This window comes from Centroberyx gerrardi, chromosome 8 (assembly GCF_048128805.1).
Source record: "Centroberyx gerrardi isolate f3 chromosome 8, fCenGer3.hap1.cur.20231027, whole genome shotgun sequence".
NCBI classification, from domain to species: Eukaryota; Metazoa; Chordata; class Actinopteri; order Beryciformes; family Berycidae; genus Centroberyx; species Centroberyx gerrardi.
Window position 1 is genome coordinate 6,454,312 of NC_136004.1, and position 24,716 is coordinate 6,479,027.

The 24,716-nt window shown below is 41.9% G+C and overlaps 1 protein-coding gene across 1 annotated transcript in view; it reads right to left on the minus strand.

The window, feature by feature from the left end:
- Positions 1–13,974, minus strand: part of slc4a5a (solute carrier family 4 member 5a) — a 26,444-nt gene extending 12,470 nt beyond the window's left edge. Inside the window, exons 1-12 of the mRNA XM_078285096.1 lie at positions 13,907–13,974; positions 13,095–13,255; positions 10,857–11,009; positions 9,940–10,056; positions 8,447–8,502; positions 6,325–6,482; positions 6,132–6,219; positions 4,815–4,969; positions 3,786–3,914; positions 2,227–2,401; positions 1,225–1,358; positions 68–339 (exon numbers count right to left, since the gene is read on the minus strand). Coding sequence (XP_078141222.1) covers positions 68–339; positions 1,225–1,358; positions 2,227–2,401; positions 3,786–3,914; positions 4,815–4,969; positions 6,132–6,219; positions 6,325–6,482; positions 8,447–8,502; positions 9,940–10,056; positions 10,857–11,009; positions 13,095–13,255; positions 13,907–13,959 — 1,651 coding nt within the window. The 5' untranslated portion in view covers positions 13,960–13,974. The remainder of the gene's footprint in view (positions 1–67; positions 340–1,224; positions 1,359–2,226; positions 2,402–3,785; positions 3,915–4,814; positions 4,970–6,131; positions 6,220–6,324; positions 6,483–8,446; positions 8,503–9,939; positions 10,057–10,856; positions 11,010–13,094; positions 13,256–13,906) is intronic.
- Positions 13,975–24,716: the final 10,742 nt, after the last annotated feature.

Below are 24,716 nucleotides of genomic sequence, written 5' to 3' on the forward strand. Positions count from 1 at the left end.
GGGCTCCTTGTGGTTAACCCCCCCCCCCCGCCCCTTCGTATCTCCCTCAGCCAAGGGGTGAACTCACTCGGGTCTGGGGCCAGGCACTCGCACTTGTAGGCGGTGACGTAGTCGGGCTTGAAGTCGGTGTTGATGGGGTAGTACTTGAAGGAGCCCACCATCTTCTTGATGGCGTCGGAGATGAAGATGAAGGAGATGAGGCTGGAGAAGCCCTCCTCGGTGAAGCGCGTCATGTACTTGATGATGTAGCTGGCGTCGGTGGCCACCAGGATCAAGCACTGCAGGCAGGAGTGGATGCCGATCCACAGGCGCAGCTCCATGTAGTCGATGTTGTTGCTCCTTGGGGGAAAGGGGGGGGGGGGGCAAGCATTAGAGAAGCACGGACGTATCCGAATCGTATGCATCATCTACATCTGAAAATTGAATATATGCATGAGGTGAATAGTTTTTATAATGCACTAACAAGCTCTAACTTCACGTTTATATGGTTATGAAACTAAAATGGTCATATGACATGTGACATGATTCAAGCACCTGATGGTATGCATGCATGTTAGCAGTGTCATATGAAGAGTTTCATTCCAAAACGAGGTAAAAATGTGACACATTCTTTGAAAAAATCGTTGCTGGTAGGAAGATAAAACACACTATTGAGTATTAATGAAGTCATAGTTATCGTTATAGTCATCTTGAAACTGCTTAGTTACAAATTCATATTACAAGATGTGATTTAATCCCCCAAAAGTCTACACATGCACACTTTTCAAAGTTTCTAGTATTTATTGCCTTGAGGCCTGAGATGAAAACCCATTAAAATCATACTTTTTTCCCCACTTTCATTGGATAAAGTAACAAGCAAAATCCAGGCAAAATCAAAAGGCTATTAATTTCTGTGAATGTATTATTCCAACAAGATATATATACTTTAATTGAATGGATTTTCATTTCAGGCCTCAAGAAAATAACAACTAGAGAAACTTGCGTGCGTTGACTTTTGAGCAGCGTTTTGAAATTAAATCATTCAGATTAGATTGAGTAGATTGCAAAAACTGAATCATGAACAGGGGTCAGACACTGCAGAGCAAAGGATTCAATTGTTTTCTTTCTCTCCATAACGACACTGCTGAATATCCTCTAATTGATATTAAAAAGAGCGTGCAGAGTCCTCCACAGTATTCCCCGCTCTGTATAATGTGTGTGTACGTCTCTGAGAGGGAAGCTCACTTGCTGAATTCAAAGAGCAGCTTTTCGAAGATGAGGATGGGCCCCGTGGAGCTGAGGATGATGAGGGGCTGGCCGCTGAAGAGGCAGAACACCGTCCCCGCCAGGGCCGTGCCCAGGAAACTCTCCATTACACCCTGTGGGAAGGGCGGGGGGGAAATAGATAGAAGAGGGACACAAAGAGAGACCAACAAAAATGGAGAGGGGAGCAGAGAGGGAGAGGGAAAGATACACATAGAGAGAGGAAGGGAGGATGGGGGGGGGGGGGGGGAGTGGGGGGCAAAAGAGATTGAGAGTAGATGGGGAAATGGTGTAGGCCGAGTTGCCAGGTTGAGTGGCGGGGAGGGAAATTGAAGTTTGAGATGGCATCGGAGGAGAGGGGAGAAAAGAGAGAATGAGACGGGAGAGGAGGGTGTGTGTGTGTGTGTGTGTGTGTGTGGGGGGGGTAGGAAATCAAAAGTGAAGAGCAGACAAAGGGACAAGACGCTGTATTTCAACTTGACAGCATGTTGTGAATCAGCGCCGGCCAAAACACTTATCTGAAATGATTCCTGCGTGTGTGTGTGTGTGTGTGTGTGTGTGTGTGTGTGTGTGTGTGCGTACAGCTGCATGTGTGTACACCTTGGTCAAGGAGAGAAGTGGATCGATACAAACCCGCAATGAATCAAAGAAGATTTGTGAAAATAATAACACAAAAAAACCCTGGTAAATCTGAATAAAGAGCCCAGTGCTGTTCTTTAAAAGTTCCTTTGGGATTTTATAGGGTTCTTTACAGCACCGTAAATGTCCTATGAAGAACTGTTTGAGCACGGTTCAATATCAAATAAACCACTTTCTAAAAAGGTTCTTTACAGCACCATGAAGGGTTCTGCTATCTCCTGATACCACAATATATAGAACCCTTTTTGTTAAGAGTTCATGTCCAGTAAATACACCTAGAATAAGTGCAGTGCCGGTACCTGAACTGACTTGTGTGTGTTTTCGAAGTGTGGTTCTCCATGTTACCTGGTAGTTGTCGGTGGCGTCTCCCAGCAGGCCGCCGAAGGTGATGGCGTTGGTGATGCAGCCCAGGTAGATGAACAGCACGGCGGAAATGGACTGGATGTGGAAGCCCTCGTAGAAATCGCTGGGCACCCACGGCAGCTTCCGCTTGATGTCCAGGAACAGACCGCTGCAGAAGCTGTCACACACACACACACACAGAGACAGTGGTTATGATGCCTCTCACGCTGTCATTTCCCATGACAGGATGGGACCGCTGAATTATGATTTAAAGTGGTATCAGAAGTCAACGCCACATCTGTCGCGTTTAATTCTCACAGATTCACGCTCTAAATTACCATGCTGCAGTTGTTTCTAGGAGTTTTAAAAGAAACAGCCGACGTGGTTTGATTGTGAAAGGATACAGGATGCATCATCACTCTGTGTCTGTGCGTTCATGCAGGGTTCAGCACGGCGGAGCTAAGCATACGGCAGACAAGACCCGTTCAAAAACACGGTGAACATCACGCTTGTGCCATTTGAAGCGACGGCTGAGAAGCAACGCAGAGCCAGTTTGTATACCAGTCGGTTCATCAAGATGAGTGACAAGTGGGATGGGATCTTGCCCAACTGAGACTTTCAATATACTTCACTGCCTCAAGGGGAAAAGCTGCATATTGTAGGAAGCCTTGTGGGTTTGACTTTAGAATATTCAAAATGTAAAAATGTTCCAAAAGTAGCACCTAAATTCTAGAATTCATTCCAACAATTCAACTCATACTAACCCAACTCTCACCCAAAGTCAATGCCTATCACAGTGGTTCTCAACCTGGGGTCCGGGGACCACCAGGGGTCCTTGAGGGGGTTCCAGGGGGTCCCCAGCAAATGGATGAATTGTTAAACTTCAGCATTGTTTCATTTACAAGAAGTTAACACAATTAGAGAATGTAGAAGAATGACTGTTTTGGTCATAGTTTCTCTGTTATCTCTCTACCTACAATACAGATAGTCATGGAATTCTGGACAAAATCATATCTAACAATAAAAATGTTCTCAGATTTGGGTCAGAGAGACAAAATCTCATCAAATGGGGGTCTGTGGCCCTGATGTGGACTAAATTAGGGGTCCTTGATATGAAAAAGGTTGAGAATCACTGGCCTATCAGACCGGGGTAAAATAATATTTGAAATATCACATTGATGTGGACTAAATTAGGGGTCCTTGATATGAAAAAGGTTGAGAATCACTGGCCTATCAGACCGGGGTAAAATAATATTTGAAATATCCCTTTAGACTTTGCTTTCCTGCAATGCGACAAAACGAGAAGTGGAACATTTGGTCGTGTTTTCTCGGCTGCATTGTGTTAGGCGTTCCCCATCACACACAGATGAAGGTGTTAGAGAAGACTGTCAATGTGACCGCAGATTAATTTTCACCATCTTGAGCTAAACTGCTCAATGGGGGAAACTGCCTGACGCAATTTAGAGGAGCTTGGACCCGAATCTCCTCCTGCTTTGCCAAAATTCAGGTTTCCGTTCGGTCCAAACCTCCTCCCAGTCTGCCAGGTGGACCGGACTGCCTACCGTCCGGTGAACGCCAGCTCCTCTCCCAGTTCGTGAGGGACCGGCATCACCTCGTCCTCGGCCAGGCCTCCCCCTCCTCCGGCGGTGCCGTTCATCTGCCCCAGTTCGTTTAAGGAAAACACCGACTTCCTGCGGACGAGAGACACGGACAGATGGAACCAAAATTGAATTATGGGTTGTTATTCTGCAAAAGTAGACATTTTCCCCCAAAAAAACTTCCCAAGGTCTATTTCAGTTGTTTTATAAGTTTTGACCCATGAGATCTCAGGACTAGAGCCAGACCGATCGATCGGGCTGATATTGGCCTTTTCTATAAATTGAGCATCAGCCAGTCAGTATCGTCCACCTCTGATATGATGGAGGTTCTTCCCTGACCACAGCTGGTCAATATGTTTGTATTATTATTATTTTTATATCAGATATCTGACCAGAGAAATCATTCCAGTGTGGTGTGGGAGGATTTTACTCAACAGTCTTTAAAATCTGCAATGAAACCTGCCTCATTTTGAGCTGATAACCCACCTAAAATAAATTAATTAGTCTGGCTTTCAATGGAGAGTTTTAATGTCCCATGATGGTCTTTTCCACACTGACAAGAATAAAATTCTGGGGGAAACAATGAATACTTTTGGGGAATGGTTAGGCATGAAAATCATCAAATTTATAGATACTGAATATCGGCATAAAATATCAGCAGCTTTCAATCGAAAAACATCAATATCAGCCTTCAAAAACCCATATCAGTCAAACCCTACTCAGACTCGAGCAAAATTCAATGCCTAAGATAGTTGAATGAAAGCTTCATAGACAGTTGCTTTCCTGTATAAATATTAAATACTATTTTTGCCTCTATTTAAAGACTAGATTTTGAACTAAGTCGGCTTTGGTGGAAATCCCCTTTCAGTTTAACTTGCCAGTCGAGGCTGAGCATAATGCTCATTGTGCCGCAGACAGAGAAGCTGATGGGCTTTATGCTCAGGCCTTTATGTGGCGTATGGATTAGTGAAGTGTGCGTGGTAAACGTCCAACCTTTTGTCGGCCGAGGGGACTTTCTTGGGCGGCTCGATGCGGATTTTGGGATCCCATTCTCCAGGTGGAAGCACGATCACCTCGTCCAAAAACTCATCTATGCCTGCTATGAGGTCCTCCCGATCCCTGGCCTTGTACGCTACATCGCTGAAGAGCTAGGAGGGGGAGAGAGAGAGAGAGAGAGAGAGAGAGAGAGAGGGAAGATATGATTTCACCGTTTCAATAAGCTCATATCTTGGTGATAGTGATCATCAGTATGCGCTGCTCTGTGTCAAACAGCTGGGTTTCTGCTCTTGGCCGTCCCCTCTGATGGCTTCTGGAGCCTTGTTAGATCTAATTCCTGAAAGCTGCATCGACACCTTGACCCCGGTTGGACTACATTCAAAAACAACTGCCAATCAATGACTAAACAAGCCCTAGAAACATTGTGAGTCAAGTCCACAGGAGTATAATGTAGAAAAAAAAATCAAAGGGTTGATTCTAATTGGCAATGACTTGGGCATAGGCCCAGTTCTGTTTTTTAAATGGTCACTGCACAGACCGCAGGCCATTTGGGACTGTAAAACAAAAAACACAAAAAACAGCACAGGCTAAATTTCTTGCAGAGTGAAACTTGTTTTAATGAAAAGCAGCAGGTGCCTGCAGCCTAGGGAAGACAGGAATATTGCAAAATAGAGCGGCATGTTACGCTTGATTTGATTTTGGTGTGGAAGAAATCACTGAATTTATTGGTGCTTTTTCTATATGCTGCTATGCTTTTGGATGAACTTAAATTCAGCTGATAACCACATTTTGACTATACAGCAATTATATATGTGTTTAACATGTCTATTGTTGGGTCTAATTTCAATCAGGAAGACTCTCATCATTTGGAGTTAGGGGTGGTGATTTCTTGATGATTTCTTTACTACTACTGCAACTACTATGAAACAATCAAAATAGCCCACTTGACTTTGGGCTTGGTTATATAACAAGCTCATCATCTATAACAACTAAAACGGCCTTCTGGAGAGAGCAAAACACTCCCATTAGTGAGCCAAGAGTGACTCATTATCCAAATAGAAACCCTGCAGTGAAAGTGATGCTTAGCAATCAGCCTCACCTCCAGTCCTAATAAAAACACAACAACAGGGCATCCCGGTGGATCAGCAGGCGAAGGCACACATCACATACTTGCGACATCTTTGGCTTCGACTCCAGCGCACGGCCTTTATTGCGAATCATACTTTTCTCTCCCCCACACCTTCCCTGACACTCTCCAGTGTCTAATACACAAATACAAAAAAAGTTCTTTAACGCACAATGAGAGACACTTACATCATCCACCATTAGGGTTGCTATGGCTCGGCCGATCTCATTATACGACTTGGCTTTTCCTTGGGGACCCAAGAGAACAAACAGGAATCTGCGCAGTGGAGGAGAGAAATGTGAGGTATGTGCTGGGTTCGGTATCGGTGAAAAGGACTTTGTTAGGAGAAGGTGATGGATAAGTAGACATGGCGGTGATTACCTGGTGGGCACGGGGACCTCGGTCAGGCCTCCTAGCGTGGTGGCCTGGGACAGGCGGACAAAGGCTACAAAGGGTTTGTTGAGAAAATCCACTTCGCCCACCAGCACGTTGGACGCCTCGGCATCTCTGGGAATCTTCTTCATGAACTTATTCTTGAGCTACAGGAGGTGGAGAGAGAGAGAGCGAGAGACAGAGAGAGAGAGCGGAAAGGCATCATCTCATGTTAGTATGATTCATACCGTTCCTAGAAATCATCATGTTCTGACAGCAAGGGAGATAAATAATACTTACTCTACTTAATACTTACTCATGTATGACACTGCGTATTTCACAGTTTTTGGTATATTCTCATATCATACAAATTAGGGATGGGACGATATGCTTATCTCACGATACAATTTGACATTACAAAGTGTAAATAATATAATTTCAAAGGAGAGCTTGTGAAATTGTGATGGTCAAGCATCTCATTTGTGATTACTACAGCAGAATAAAATGTATATCGCGATTCATTTTTCTGTCCCACGATACATATTGTCACATATTTGTATTGCGATATATCAAATTCAATATATCGTCCCATCCCTTGTACATATTTTTCATGAATCTTTTTTTCTTTGTAAATTCTACTGCTGTTATTTTAAACACCTTCTTAATGCTGTAATTAATACTTTTTCCGTAACTCTGATTCATACATTTTCTACTTAACTTTACTTTCTGCATATTCTTTTATAACCCCCTTTTGCTCTATTCTTATTTACATTCTATTTTGTCTTCGCTGTATCCTTTAACTATTGGCTGTTGCAAAGTTCCAATCTCCCTAGCAGGGATCGTTAACGTTTCATCTCCTCATTATTTTTCCCTAACAGTCCCTCTAAACCTGGAGGATTAGTCTGGAAGGACATTGTTAAATCCACCGTCACCGCTCTTCCACAGGAGCCCTTTGCTAGATAATAGCCCGGCGCATTAAACCCTCGAGTAACACCAATCAGAGAGACAAAACATATGTAGGCTGATACCGCTGAAACTGAAAGAGAAATAAACAGATAGGTGGCCGGCCGAGCTGACCTGTGTGATTGCACACAAAGCCGCGGTTGCTAATTGGACAGCGGCACAATAGCACTCGATAATGGCGAGCCTCGCCAAATCCCCGCGGCCCCGAATCCGCCGCTACATGTGAGGGCCGGACACGTGGACGGGGCGGCGAGATCCACGTTTTCCCGGTGCCAGCTCAATATTGACCCAGACAAAGTGGCACACACACACACACACACACACACACACACACACACACACACACACACACACCACCGACACAGCGAAAAACTACCACTGGCCCATTATTACATGTGACCTAGTGTAGGCATGTAAATACAATCCAAATATCGAGCCGCCCGCTCACAACTGGGGCACTTTACCAGGAGCAGTGGTCTTCCGCGTAGCTGCAATTTCAGAGCCTGCATCGCATACTCCCAATCAAATTCTTATTCATTTATTTGTCATAATTATTTGGCCATAGACTTTCAAGTGCAGCTAATTCAATGCGCTAGAGCCTGACCCGCCCGTGTCAAAGCCCGGTAATCCGAGCAACAATGGCACGTCCTCGCATCGGCGCAAGCATGTGTCGGCGGGTTTAAACCACGTTATTGAACTGTCCCCGCAAATTAGTGAATTATGTGTTTGCACGCTTCCTCCACCGCTAGCCGCCACCTTCGCCGACAACCGCAATGAAAGGCTGATGAGACTTAGAAAAAAAAGCCGGCTCTCACCGCTTCAGTGAAACTCAATGACACCACACCTCAAGAGACATAAAATAGGTAATCTCGCCAGTAATGGAATGGGATGGAAAACAAGCATGCGCTCCTGCCCGTGCTTCGGTGCAGATAAACAGAGTTTTTGCCATTACAAAAGATAGGAATATGAATTCCTACATTACGAAACACCCTGGGGGACAATTCAGCCAAAGCTCCAGAAATAAAACACGTTGTCGTTCACACTCTGAGGAAACACTGATGTTAGGTAATCAACATAAACATTGAGATAATGTTTATCTCCGTGTTCTCTTGGTTTGAGGAACATTGAAATCACCCTGCTGGGTTGGAAAGGCACAATAGTGAGTCACCTGGTCTGTGCTGGGAGTGTCTGCAATGTCATTCATGCTCCTACTCTGGGCGTGATCTGGAAGGCAACACAGCAACAGCACCAGTTAGAACACATTACTTGCTATATTTTAGACATAACGCTTGGACACTGTTATCCAGAGCGACTTACAATGAATGCAACAGTAAAACATAAAGATCATAAGCACTGCAAGCAACCAAAAGTAAGGACTGGAAGTGTGTAATGGTGTAAAGACCTAATACATACGTGTGTAATAATTAACAGGTATGACAGAGAAGTGCAAGGAAAAGCAATATAAGCTACAAAGAAGAGCTAGAAAGTTCTTTCTTACTACTTTCCCCTTGTTTTTTAATATATGCTTACTTCTTATATACTTTGTGCAGACAATTGTAAGACAATCCAGCTTAGTGGTTATGGAGGAATGCTTACAGAGGAAAAAAAAAAAAAAATTTCAAACATGCATGTGAAAAACACACTATCTAGGGCAACTATGAGTTGTCGGATGACATTTACACGCAGCATTAATATGCATCTCTCGTATCCACAGTGAAATCTGATTGTTCTTTTCATTGTAAACCACAGGTTGCTGCACAAATCATTTCCCCTCTTAATATTACCATCCTTTACAAAGATGGCAAAGCTCAGGGAAAATCCATCATACACGACAGTTTCGTCAGACCGGTTCGACTGCATCTTGTCTTGCTTGCTCCCCATCCACGATTATCCATTTTTAATAAGTTGTTATTTTCAGTATTCCTAGTTTTAAAGCAGCATTTATTTCCCAAATGGCAGCGAGAGGTAACTGCTTGAATTTTGACTTCAAAACAGAAATCCTGTAAGGTGTAAATTAGGAAGACACTTAACCCCTACCAGCTCACTCTTCAGTGCCAAATACATGCCCGAAAATTCTGTTACGCATTTGATAGGGTTAGACCAATTGATCGGACTGATATTGGCCTTTTATTAAAAATCTGATATCAGCAAGTCAATGTCGTCCACCTGATATGATGGATGTTCCTCTCCCACCACAACTAGTGAATATCTTTTTATTATTATTTAATATTAGATTTAATCTGATGAGAGAAATCATTCCAGTGTGGTGTGGGAGGATTTTACTCAACAAACCTGCAGTGAAACCTGCCTCACCCGGCCTTAAGGAGCTGCTAACCCATCTAAAACAATTTCATTAGTCTGGGTTTCAGTGGAGAGTTTTAGTGTCCCATTTTATATTTTTAGTGCATGAAAACAGTCGAATTTATAGATACTGAATATTGGCACAAAATATCAGGCGCCGGCAGCCTCAATCCAAAAATATCAGTATTTTCAAAAACCTTCAAAAACCCATATTGGTTGAATATTGTAACACCCTCAAAAAATGAGAAAAAATATGTTTCTATGATATTGTGGCCGTAATGTGCAGCCCTGCAGTAGATGTGAGATGTTACAGAATGAAGTCCTGAACTCCTGACCATGAACACACACACAGACACTCACGCAGACGGCCGTAGCTGGCAGACTGCTGTTTCATTCGGAGGTCTTCGGTGGATCGGTTGAAGTTAGCCCCCGACCCCGGCCCCGGCCCCGGGCCGCCCCTTGGCCCCGGACTCCGATCTGACAAGCAGGAACACAGATACAGACACAAACAGCAACAGACCGGTCAGAGGTGATGCTTTATGATTTATAGCGGTCCGCTGTTCCCCATGCGTGGATAGGATGAGGAAATGCTACAGCGGTAATTAACTCATCAAACATTAATACATCCCTGCGGAGTCTATGAGCCTTGTTGACTCAAGGAGTGCATTCATTCAGTCATTTACCAAGTGAGTCATACCCATTGTTATATTGAATGTATGCACATTAAATATCTCAGGGTGTAGGACTAGAATGGACCAATCACTGATTAAAAAAAAGAATACTATTTTTCAAGGAAAAGACAGTGTTATTACATGATGACATGCCTTAACACATGCTGTTCAACATTATAAGTAGCAGCATTAATCACGGCAATAATTAGGCGTCAATTCACTGAGACCTAAGCTATGGCAAAGCCCCTGCACTGAATATCATTTGCCACTAAAATGTCCAAATCCGCTTGTATAAATGAACTATATTTGGGGATAAAGTGGAGCAATGACTGATGACTGAGCAGATTTTATTATGTTGTTTGTTCACCAAACTGCCAGATTAGAGGGAACATTGGTCCTAAATGCTCCCCTGATGTGATTTGTCTTAGAAATGGCTTCCAAATGAATTTCTGCTTGATCTTTTTCCCCCATTACAACGATAAAAACTGCAAGATCAAATTTGGACTCATTAGTAATGCGATTCTTTTCAGTGACCGTTCTCTGCAGTGAAAGCTATGCAGAATTGAGAGACTTGAGACTGAGGTTTAATGGGTGTCAGACACTCACTGGCAGAGGAGTTGGACTTGCCAATGTCGGCTAGCGAGCGGTGGATCGGCTTCTTGGTCTGGTGTCGGTGCTTCCTCAGCAGGACGAAGCTGATCTTCTCTCTCAGGTCGGGAGATATCATGCCTTCTTCTATCTGCCTTTCAATGATGTCATCTGCCAAAGACACATTCATCCTTCACATCAGAAAATATGATGTAGGAATCCAGTGTATACAGCAGTATGTATGTATAACAGCAGTCAGTTCCACAAGCATCACTGGGATACACTGATGTTCTTGGTCCTGTGTGGCTCAATGGGTAGAGCAAGGCAGTAATACAGCCAGGATTGGTGGTTCTATTCCCAGTGCAGTGATCTCTAAGGTAAACATATGCACTCATGGTACTGTAATGTGATTTAAAAAAAAAAAAAAAAAGAAGAAGGCACAAAAATGGCATATGCTAATTGTATATATATATCTATATAAGTACAACATCCTGTGATATCTTAGGATGTAAAAAAGTACTAGAAAACTTGAAAAGCTCAAGCTGTGATTTTAAACAGCATTGAAGAGGGAACATAAAGTACTTTCATGTTCAGTAAAAAGAGTGACTGTCTTGCTCCATTTCCCCCATGAGTCTCTGTAATCATCAGAGTCTAATCATCACTCGGATTTGCTGAAAAAAGTGGTAACTTTTCATTTCACAGCCCCCTGAGCACTAGGCATTTACCAGGTAAATACAAGAATAGTAAATAACCAAGTAATTATAGCTGATGGGTAAATACTTAGCTTAATTATTTAGAAACACCTCCGGTATTACTTAGTTCAAGGAACAATCTTGTAGGAAATTGAGTTTCATATCAGCAACAGCCCAAATTTAATTGTGTACTCTCTAGGAATTAAGGCAATTAGTTTTTCTCTAAACCTTCATAGCTCTACCCATTAAAAAAAGGGGGGTTGTTGGGCTTATCATAGAAACTATGAAACTGTTTCTATGTAATTTGTGGAAATTAAAGCAGTAATGATCTGGCACAAACTCTGAAAGAGCACATATTTTCCTCTAGCTTTGTGGTTGAAATTTTAGGCACTTCATTCAGGGATATGCAGTGGAGAGAGAGGGGAAGAATATGTGACTAACTGCTCAATGCAACTTCCACTGCTGTAATGGTGCGTTACAAGGCAAAGTTTGATGCTCGCTGTAATGTGATAAAAGATATTAGTGGCAAAATCCAATTTGTGCTATTGTCACTTACAGTTTGTGGTGGAGGAACATAATCTTGATTGACGACGCAAAGTCTGAGTTTCAGAGTTTGTGCTCATTTCAGAAAATTTTATGAGATCGGAGTTGGGAATTCTAGATGCAACGTACACGAATTGGCCGAGTTGTGACATAGCTGCCTTGGCCAACATGGCTTACAACAACGTCGCTCTGTCTGTTGACAATAGTAAACTATTCAAAGTACATTGTATGTGATCCATCTTCCGAAATTTAATTTAATATAAGCTGGTCTTGGCTACGATGCCGTCAACAAAACAATATATATTATGCTTCATCACCTCCATGTTTGTTTTTATTTCCAACCAAAAGTTGTGTGTCCCACTTCACAACTCGGAGAAAAGACGGACAAGAAAAGATAGTTTTCCTGATAACGATTTTTGTGGGGTGGGTGTAAGTCATTTAAGTAAAAGTCAATAGTCTGTAGTAGATTTGTTTCCAAATTTAAGGATATGTAATACAATAAACTGTCTTGTCTTTAGCCCAAGCCTCTACGTTGTAGCTTTAGGAGTCAGCTCAGCTAACCTTGGCTTTTGGATTTGTTCGCTTGCTAACTTCTCTACAAGACAATTTGCAACCAATGTTAATGTTAACTACTACTGTGCAACTACTAGTGCAACAACTAGCCACTACCAGCACTAGCTTCTACTAGATACATTAGCTGTGCAAATCAGATTTGTTTACAATAAGATAATGATGGTTAGCTAACCAGATACTAGCTAACAAGCTGGCATTATCTAAACACAAAATCAATCAAGCCAAATTAATTTTTCAGTGGGGAAATGATCAGTTCCTAGTCAAAAACAGCACAGATATAAATTATGTCTACTAAATTCTGATGGCCAAGTCAAACATTTAGACATGCAATCGGCTATCACTGTTGCCCAGGAGCTAAGGACCTCCACTATGGCAGCCAGAGGGTGCATTACCATCTCAAAGCCCTCTGGACATGAACTGTAACGGAACTAAACCCTAAACATCTCACCAACAATCTGAGGCAGTGAGTAGCCCTCCAGGTCCAGCAGCACCGTTCCCGTCTGGAGACACGTCCTGAGCTCAAAGAGACTGTGCAGGGACAGCGTGGACACGTGGGGTTTACTCCACCTCTCTCCCCCCTCCTCCACCTTCTCCTCAAACTTCACCCACCTGAAGGCAGCAAGACACACAGAGAGAGAATGAGGTCTGATGAGGAATATACAACTGTCGAGGTGCCTTTGAGCAAGGCATTTAACCACCACCAGAGCAGTTGGGGGCCCAAAGCAGGAGACTGTGGTTGTAGTGGGAAGCTCCCAGGTGTGACTTTATGAAACTGAATGTGAAGCTGTTGCTGGGTAAGAGCATGATGCCTTCTATTGCTCAGGAGACTAAATTGAGACTCTCACTTGTCACAAAAAAACATGTAGTAGTAGTAAGAGTCAATGGCCAAACCGCTGTTCCAACATTCTTCTATCTCTCTCCTTAGTTCTTATTCTAATCCTTCTCCTAGCACTTTGCTCTTACATGATGGTTCTCTGGTCAAAGGAATACTGTAAGGGAACTTGCTTGTAATGTTGGTGATCTAGGACTTTAAACTTTATTCTGCTGATGCACTTCCATGCAATTGCCACCTGCTTAGAGGGCCAGATGTGGGCGTGTTTTGTCACATAGGATGATATATGAAGTTCCAAAAAGTTTAAATTGGTTCACAGACAATTTCTGACACCTTACACTGGCAGTAAACTCCAAGCATCTGATGATCCATGTGTGTGTGTGTGTGTGTGTGTGTGTGTGTGTGTGTGTGTGTGTGTGGTCAGTCACCTGGCAGACTCCTTCCACTCCAGCTCGTCTCCTTCGTGCTGTAGAGTGTCCATCTCGGTGAAGAGCGTCGGCGTGGGCATGTCATCGTCTTCACCCAGGATGTAACGTAGCCGCTCCGCCGCTGGAGACACTGGAATTATTCAGGAATGAATAAAGGAATATTTTGGACAATTTTTTATATTTTTGAACTTATATAACATGAAACGATATGGGCCTGAGGACCGTGAAGCTCACTTGACACATAATAAGGATGAAAAGAAAAACACCAAAGTTGCAATTACGTGGTTTTCACTTGACACCGGCAACAAATCACTGAAGCTCCACCACACTGAATTCGGTAATTAACACTACTGATTAGATAAGACATTTGGCCACTTTCAACTGATAGTAATAATCATGATGTTGATGACAATGATGAATGCGTTTCATGTTCCCGGTTGAGGTTGTACTCCACTTGGCTTCACCTCTGTTAATGATCTAGCACTCCAGCTGTAGCCTACAGCATTTCTACCAAACAAATGGGACATCCCTTTCCCTAAGGTTATGCAGATTAGCTCACTGATCTGTCCCCTGACACATAATACCACTTATCAATGTACAAAGTGATCTCCAATATCAATCAGCATGATTGATGATTGATGATGAGCTTGTGTAAGTCATTATCAACCAAGCCTAGGCCAGTGACTGTAATAATTTAATATCATTCCATGTATTTCTTCCACTGTACAAGCATTGTATTATCATTACTGCAGTATTATAACCAGCGTCCAGATCTCATACATTACTGCATGGTTATAGATATTCAGTCATGTACCTGCTGTACATACAATCCATTTCATTCTAGTCTTTTTTGAATGGAGATTAACATGGACCCCATATGGGCTAAAGTTCATGAATGGCGCTGCAGGGTAATGACCCTCCAGCTGGCCACAGTGTTCCTAACCTATGGGCTGAGCTGTATTGTAATTACTGTACACAGGGTGTGCCATTAAATGCCACCAGGGATCGATGATATTGAAGCACTGTATTGACAGCAAGCTGACAGTGAATTCCACTTACATTGCCTGTTGCATATACTGCCCAGGATCTGAATGAGGGAGTGGTGGTGAAATCAAGTGCAGTTAAAAATCCAGAAGCAAAATCACATAAAATACTACATTCATGGTCATTTATATTGATGAAACATAATGTTTGCAGAACTACACAGAGATGTTACACGGTGTACCGCCAAAGGGAGACACCCACAAAACACAAAAGGCATCAGCATCACACAAAGCCATGTGAGCCTCAAAGCGAGTGTTGCCATGCAGCTCAGCGACTCCACGCAGCACATTAAATACTCATTACCTACTCTGGCTGCTATAGCAAACAGTGTAGTGACTTCAACACAGAATACACACGGTGTGAAGCTGAACGGTAAACAGACAAGACATGAACTTCCTTCATTCCCATATAGAGAGATGAGGAACATCAAAGAGTCACTTTCCCTGACTATATTCCCTAAATTGTTTACTTGGACACTATTCTCCCTTGCTTTCATCTCTCATCTCTTTGTTGTCCCAGCTGTCATCCTCTTTCTATTAATAGCACAGTATGCAAATATTGATATTCATGCACACACTCCAAAAGAGTGTGTGAGCGTGTGCCTGCAGTCCAGTAAACTCCTGTGTTGCCTTGCACCTGATTGCACCATGCTGACCGATGTGGACCACCTTCGCAGCCAATGTCTATGAAAGCTAAAGCAGCATTCGAGCAGGTAGGCTACTCACGACCCGAAGCTGACAAATACATTTTTCAGGCTCGTGCTGAACTCAGTTAAAATTGGCGCTGCAATGCAACATAAACTCAAAAGCACAAGTAAATAGGTAGAATTTCAAAAGATTGCATGACAATTGTAACATCTGACATAACCTGCTTCCTGTCTGTGCCAATCTTATGGGGAGCAATTTCCCCCCCCCAAAAAAAATCAAAAGCCTGTCTGCACAGCAAACTAATTAGAATGGGAGGCAGTAGTTGTATTAGAAGTTATTCATACTTCATCTTTTAACAACGAACTGCAACGGAGCGAGAGACAAGAGATTCAATATTAGATTATTTTTTTTAGACATGTTAAACAAGTAAAACTTACTTTTCAAACTTTTCAAGCTGCAATAGGTGTTCCCTTTTGAAATATGAAAGGCAACAATGATTTCTTGTGATCCACAGAAAGGTTATGTCATGTTATGTTATGTCATGTCATGTCATGTCATGTCATGTTTTGTTGTGTTATTTGACTGTATGTTATTTGATGTGATGTGATGTGATGTGATGTGATGTGATGTGATGTTATGTTATGTTATTTAATGGGATGTTATTTGATGTGATGTGATGTGATATGATGTGATGTGATGCGATGTTATGTCATGTCATGTCATGTCATGTCATGTCATGTCATGTCATGTCATGTTATGTTATGTTAGGTTATGTTAAGTTAGGTTAGGTTAGGGTAGGTTAGGTTAGGTTAAGCTATGTCATGCCATGTTGTGTCATGTCATGTCACGTTATTTCATCTTATGGAATCCTGGCAACTGCTTCACTGTTCATTATGTCATGATATTTCATGTCATGTTTCCATGTCATATTGTATCATGTCATTTTGTGTCATGGCATGTCATGTTGTGTTGTGTCACATTGTGTGATGTCAGGTTGTGTTTTGTCATGTCATCTCATGTCATGTCGGGTCTTAAGATGCCATTTTGTGCCATATCATGTTGTGTCATATGATGTTTTGTCATGTTCAATTATGTCACTTCAAGTCGTGTCATGTCAAATCATGTGATATCATGTCATGTTGTGTCATAACATGTCATGTCATTAAGTGTCATATGTCATAACAGGTCATGTCATGTCCTGTCATGACACTGACAGGATGTCTTTTTATCTTAGGCTCCCTGGCCCCTGACTCACTTGTGTGGTTGACGTCTGGGACGTTGTGGTCTTGGGGGTCCATGAATCCTTCCTCCATGTCTATCTCTCTGTACTGGTCGTGGTCGTGGTGTCTGTGGTGGCCGTAGCGTCTGTCCCTGTCCGTGTCGCTCGCCTCATGACTCGAGCGCCTTCGCCGGCGTTTGCGGCGATATCCCCGCGGCACCGGGACGCCGATGTAGATGGACTGATGGTCTGTGGACAAATATGAACAGTGTTGTTGCAAGATGAGATATCTACAATTCAAAGAGAAGAACATCAGCCAATGTTTCCTTGCTAGAGAAACTGCGTAATTAAATGATATTGTGCAATTTTTCTTGAAAATCACGAATAGTGTTTAGAGATATTGCTTTTATCATAACAATGGATAGTAATTGAAGTCCCTGACTGAGACAATTTTACATGGAGGGTGGCTTTATTGAATGGTTACATTCATATACACTACTGGTATCACTCCATATGAATGGTTGCATTCATATTACATGCAAAAATTAGCTGCCAATATGAGTTTCTCTGGAGGAAAACTATTGCAATTTACTTAAAAAACAAGCTTTAATGAGATCACACATTTTGCAAAACAGCAAACGACTTTAACGAATATTTTGTGAAAAGCCCCCAAAATGGTCGACCAAGGTTCCATAACATGGCAGATTGTCTAATGAGATATTTAATTAATCTCTCATACTCAGAGGAAAATTTTCATGAATGTTAAACCACTTTAACAAACTATGAATAAATTATGATTCCCAGCTCATGTCTGTTTATTAATGATAGCACCATTCTCTGTTGGAACAGTCGTGAATAAATAGGAAATCAAATCTATTCGGAATCAGCGGTGCATTCACAGTCTGCGCATCATTTCCTCTTGATTTGATGTTGATTTGTACAATCCCTGTTTTGAAACAAAAACCTGGACGATGTGAGTTTGATCTGCTGTTAATTAAAGTGTCACTGCAAATCTAATTGCATACAAAACCCCATCTGGAATAACTAAACAAGTGGGAGAACCGGGCCAATATTGGCTGTTTGGAACCAGAACCTTCTAATCTGCTGCTCAGTGTGAAGACACACACACACACACACACACACACACACACACACACACACACACACAAATACCGATACACATGCATTCCCTCAAATGTCCCTCCACCCCACATACACACACACACACACACACACAGATGTATACACACAGAAATACAGATACACATGCATGTGCTCACATCCCTCCACTGCACACACACACACAATACAAACACACACACAAATGCATACACATTCAAACAATGCCTCCTGACTTACAAACACACACACACACACACACATACACGAACACACACACACATACACACACAAACACACACACACATCCTCAATACTAATTTGCAGCCTATTAACGCCTACAGATGCTGTTAATTCTTCCACACAAACTACCAGTTCAGATTAGAAACAAAGAGAGAGAGAAATCAGAAAGCAAATGACTGTGATGATGTACTGTGTTGCTATAATAAAAAAGACAAAGCACATATAACAAGCTTTAATATCCTATTTCTATTAGCGGCGGGCCAATCTAATAGATCTTACTTATGTATGCACCACACACACACACACTCACCCTCCTCCTCCTCGTAGCGAAGGTGAGAGATGCCCATCCCTCGGTCTCCATGGTCCATCCTGGAACAGAGGAAGAGGAAATGTTGTCACTTTGTGTGTGTGTGTGTGCACGTACATGTGTGTATTTGTGTTTGAGCATCTGTTTAAATATCCGTCTAATTATGCATATGTCTGTGGATGTGTTTGCATCTGCATGCGTGTGTGTGTGTGTGTGTACATGTGTGCATATGTGTGCACGTGTGGGTGTGTGCGTGTGTGTGTGTATTTCTATGTAATTGTGTATGTGGATATTGGAGATGTGATGTCTGCACGCACGTGTGTGGATCTGTGTTTCGGATATGTCAGTGTTTATGTGTGTGTAATGTGTGTGTGTAGGTACTGTATATGTGTGGGTGTGTGTTTCCTGTGTGGGTGTCAGTGTGTGTGTGTGTCGTTGCTCTATTTCCGGGATGAGAGCCTCCAGCAGTAGCTATTGTTCACTGACCTCCATGTTGGCTTACAGTGTACTGCAGATCAATGGGGAAATAATTAAAAGGGAGGCCAAGTCGATGGAAATGCGCATAATTAAAACAAATGTGAGGGTAACTTATTGCACGTGGCGCCAATTCACACATCAAATGCCACCAGTGACGTTTAAGGCTGTCCTGTTCCTATGGGAGCTGAGAGGGGCTTGGAAGTAATGGATTACATTTAACAGGATTACAGCAATGTCACAAGGGAAAAAATGGCAACCAACTTCTGTTACATTTACGGTAGTTGCAGACCAGATGCAGTTCGCCTCCATTCATTGTCTATGAGAAACAAATGACTGTGTGCACAGGTGGCGACACAAACCAGGCCAACAGCTTGGTGAGAAAAGTAAAAAAAACCAACTAGTATTATGCAAATGAGCTTAACGGTCAGGCAAAAAGCTGGAAATTGTTGTTCTTCCTGGTGTGTCACGTTACTGGAGTTAGCCAAAATTAGGCTAAACAAGTATGTTTGCTTGCTAGCCTACCTATCTCATCACATCCTACTAGCTGTGGCCGTTTAGCTAGCTAGCTCGCTAGAGTAAAGCGCAATATCAAGATTAGCCTACATTTTCCATATGTATGCTAATGAAGAAAAAGAGAAAATACAAAATGGGTCTCCATAAACAATGTTAAACTCACTGCGAATTTGCTGCTTGGAGGCTAGTTCACAAAACACACCCACATCTGCATACTGTTACTAAACTAGAAGACACTCTAGTGCAAACCTCCACCAACATTGAACAATTCTACAGCTTGCTGTTACACCCAAAGACATCGCTCCTATCACTGAAGTTAAATGCAAACTTATCCTTAGGATTTGGAATCAAGTCTCTATCTCTGTTAGTTTCATAGTTATGACTAAAAAACAATAATCACCTAATGGTGGAAATCCCAGATCTTTATCACCACCAAAATGCAGTCAATTGTTTCTTGGCCTAAGGCCTATCTGCCTTCCAAATCTCAAGGAAATCTATATCCTACTGACATACAGACTAGCTTATAGGTGTGAAAACAAAACCTTAGGGATGGAGAGTTGACTCCAAAAGAGTCGATTCTCGATTCCATCACGTCAATTCTGAGAATCGATTCTACGAATAAATGGAATTGGATTTGACTCCTGATTCTGGAACGGTAGAAACTGTTTCATTTAAATACATTTTTAATGAATTCATTCTGATTTAGGCCTATCTATACTAATCTGTGTTCGACTGCCTTGGTCTGATCAATTTCACAGTGGACAGGGGGAGTGAGAAACTCAAGGCTGGTTGAATGCCAACCGGCGTAAAACTTCCATTTTTGTGTTGATTTTCATTTGGAATGGGAATTGATTTAGAATCGATTCCATCAATTCCATTACAAGAGTCGGAATTGACTCCAAAAAATTTAGAATCGTCCATGCCTATAGCAGAGGTAAAAACTACTGAGAATTCAAGATACAGAAACTTTTGAGAAAGTAGGTCCTTACTTGCTGTTACGGGTGTAGTAGTAAATATATATATACATCATAGTAAGTGGCATCAAAATGCTGTATCCTCCTTTTTATCTACACTACAACACTGCCCAGAGGTATAATATTACAGCTGCTTTTGAAATAATAGTTCACATTTTGTCGGATGCCAAAACACGCTGGACTGGAAATCAGGCAGTTTGATTCACACAAATCATTTTACACATCTTGAAATAAATTCTAACAGTTCCAAGTAAAATTACAGTCTGGATAGTGAAGTAAATATTTTTTACAGGGTCTGGAGGAAGAGTAACTCAAAAGTGATTGAAAGCAATTAGATTAAGCATGGATGGGATCAGGAGCACAAAAACAGCAGAGAACAGAATTATCGCCCATTAGAAATGAATGGGAATTGTGTGTCCAAACAATTGGAAAACTGACTACAGTTTTACGCAGGCAATCTGTAATTGATTATCTTCCCAAACTAAAAATCTAGTCCAAAATGGTATATGTAGATTTGGGAAAAGGAAATCATAACCTGATATTCATTGTTTAACACAAACATGAAATGAAAATGAACTATGAAACTAACAGAGGTAAAAACTTGATTCCAAATCCTAAGGACATGTTTGCAGGGTCAAGAAATCTATTTAACTTGAGGGATAGGAAGTTAACTTCAGTGATAGGAGTGATGTCTTTGGGTGCAACAACAAGTTGTAGAATTGTTCAGCTTTGCCGGGGGTTTCTGATTCTGATAGAAATTGCCTTCGAAGGCAATTATCTCCTCTGAAAATATAAAAAAAAGCGCCTGTATCTTTGTGGCTACTGTATCTTGCAAGGTTAAAAACACACCAGCTTAAATAGCCAAATAAATAAAGGCTTTTTAATATGCTCACAAGAGAGAGAGAGTCACCTTGGACTTTTTGGATTTCTGTTTTGCTACAGAGGTGCCCCCATTTTCCAAAGAGCACGTCTGGTTCCTACACCCTCTGAGCCAAAGCAGCGTTCTTTATCCTTCGCTCATTGTGGATATCTCAATTTGGCATGAAACTGTCAAAATGCAATCCATGATGAGAGGCGTAAAGTGGCTGGTCGAGGGTCAGTTCAGCCCAGCAGAGCCCAGCAGAGCCGCTGCTGCGCCTGTGTCTGGCGCTGGCTTCCTGCCTCTGTAATTAGTGCTGTCACATCAGTGTCCTTCACACCCGGTGGACAGCTGGACCGAGAGCTGCAGGCCACCCGAACCACCACCCCCACCCCACCCCCTCTTACAGGCTGATCGATGGGCGCGCCCGGCCTCTAAAACCCCACACCGGTTGATGTAGGCATGCACAGGCAGGCACACACACACACACTAACACACATAAACATACACAAACACACAAAAGCAGATGTTTCAACGTGTTCACGCATTCCACTGCACACATATGCGTGCATGCAAACACACACAGGCTTGGGCACACACAGGCAAAAATTATAGTCATTCAGTCTACTGAATGAGTCTTAAAATCCTATTTTTTTTAAACCAAGTGAAAACATCTGCTAATGCGGTGAGGTAATTTCATTTGTTTCCAAAGCAAATCAACTTTACATGGACATGTACATGTACGTGCACTGCAAAAATGCACACTTTCATACGAGCATTGAAAAACATATACTTTACTCTTCAAATAAGATCACACCCACATGCTGCATAACACAAGCACATTCAAACACACACACACACAAATATGCCCAGTGCACGCAAAATTTAATATTTCATAACAGCGTCTCTTTGTACCACTCAGAAATAGCATTTCAACTTTTAACAAGCTGTGCAAGGCCTCAAAGTTTTGAGGAAGCAGTGTGTGTGTGTGTATGTGTGAGAGAGAGAAATATATAACAGCTATTAAGTGGCGCTCATTAGTGGTTCAGTAAGTTTAAAGAAATGATATCCCAACAAGAACATTTCTCTTGAAGTTGTTTAATTACGCTTCAAATATATTTCATTTTTTTTGAGAGGAGGATGATCATACACTGTCAGAAAATACGGAACAGATTTGTGCCTTTTGATGCTGTGGCTGTACCTTATTTTCTGAGAACCTATGAAACTGTTAACTAAACTGAGACACTTTTTTGTGTCAAAATTGTAACACCTACTCTAATGAAACGACTGAATGCATGAAAGTAAAGCTCACTAATGAATGTTATTGAAGTTATTAGCTATTTAAGTAGGGTAAGACAGAATATATATCTGAATATTGACCGAATAAAGCTCTGGGGGAAAACACTAAAACCTAAACAAATGGATTTTTTGGCATGAAAATTGTCAAATTTAAAGATACTGAATATTGGCACAAAATTTCAGCTATCTGCAGCTTCAGTCCAAACATATTAGTATCAAGCCTTCAAAAACCAATATTTCTGGAACCCTAATTTGCAGTCTGCTACTCACAAAATAGCAACATATAAAATGATATGATCGTGTCTTTAAAATGAGCACTGAACATCATGTAAAAAAAATTCAAAATGAATATAGTGTTTAGTGATTTCATTTTTCAAATGATTTGTTCAAAACCCCACTAGATAAAAATGACAGGCCTCTTTTATAAAAATGCCCTTACACTTTGTACCATGTACCATCATTTCAAAGAATATTCAAAGAAAATTGTATCTAAAGCAGTCTTACCTTGGATACTGATTGAAATCAGCTTTGACTTTCGATATGCCACTGAAAATTGGTCAGGTTTTCAAGGCTTTCATTCCAACTTTTGGTTTAGGTTGAAAGCACAGAAGTTTAAACAAGGCCCATAAAGTCCCAGAACGCTCCCACACATCGGTTAGTGTTTTTCCCACACTTCACTGACTGTGCTGCTGTCATTTCAGAAAATATGAGCCCTTCGGCTTCAGACGAGAGAGGGGGAGAGAAATCAATGAAATCAATGAAAGAAAAAACAAAAAAAACAGGATAAGACCAAGATAAGACAAACGTACCTGGATTAGTTGTCTGCTGGGATGAGTGGAGGAGAAAAGGCCTTCACTGTTTGCTGGGCAGCATCAATGAAAACATGCCAGTGGAGCTCTAACAAACTATTGAATGGTACAGGAAGGCTTCTCTCTCTCTCTCCCTCTCGTGACTGGCTCAATAATGGACAAACTAGGACTCGGCAGAGAGCTTCAGGCGGGAAGTTGTTTGAAAGTATGCTTGACAACCTCCAATAGAAAAAATCTCTCTCCATACGCCAGCAGGTCAATATATAGTATTGTGGAAAAAGTGATAAAGGATAGATAGGAAGTTAAGCGTGGCCTATAGGATGCTTTCCATGAAATAGTGTTGTGGGTTAAAAATGGATTTTATCTGATCCCAGCTTAATCGAAGATAGTTTAGACCTCATTTCTGATATCCTATGAAGTTTTTACATAACAGGATTTAAGTTTGCCAATTGAAGGCAAGGCCTATACAGAGTGTGGACAAAAACCTTCCATGGTGCAAACACTGTTCTCTCATAATGTTCCCCTAAGATGATACACACTTCATACACACTGCTAAACAAATGAAAGAGTGGTTTCATGAACACCAGGATGGAGTCAAACCAATTCCATGCTCTCAACCCCCAGATCTAACTGACCTTTATAGATTGGTAGATTTCCACTTCTTCATCCCTCAGAGAACTGGAAGCGTTTCTTCTTGAAGAAAGGTCCAATATCCACCAGACACAGTTCAGGACTTGATGACAGCAGTACAAGGAGGACTGAAGCTGTTCTGAAGGCAAAGGGTGTTAGATGTTTCCCTCATTTTGTCCCTGTAGAGCCTTTTACACATGGCGTTAGGCTATGAGACTCCCAGAGCGTCATCATTATTGATCTTTCTCACTGTTAAGCAGACCAGAGGACACACGTTGGCGTCCTGTGCCTATAGGCAATAAACACATCACAGATGAATTGGTGGTTTTAAATGGATGTATGGTGTTTGGCAAATGAACTCTTCCGTTGGGTACGACTGATTAGCAATCTGACAGGAGAAAATTGTGCGAATTGTACCTTTCTTAAATGATGTCTCCGGGGAGGATTAATCTGTCGCTCCTAACTCATCCACACGGTGTCCTTAATGACCATTAAATGGACAGCAATTCATCAGCCGTCGGTGATGAGAGTCGGTGCTGACTCACAGCATCTAATGGAAGCTCATTTGCCAATTTACATCACATTACTTGCAGAAGTTTGGGGTTTACTGCCTTGGGATGCATGAAGGGATTCAGATGTCGGCCTGTTCCCCGGTGGTCCATTGGTCAGG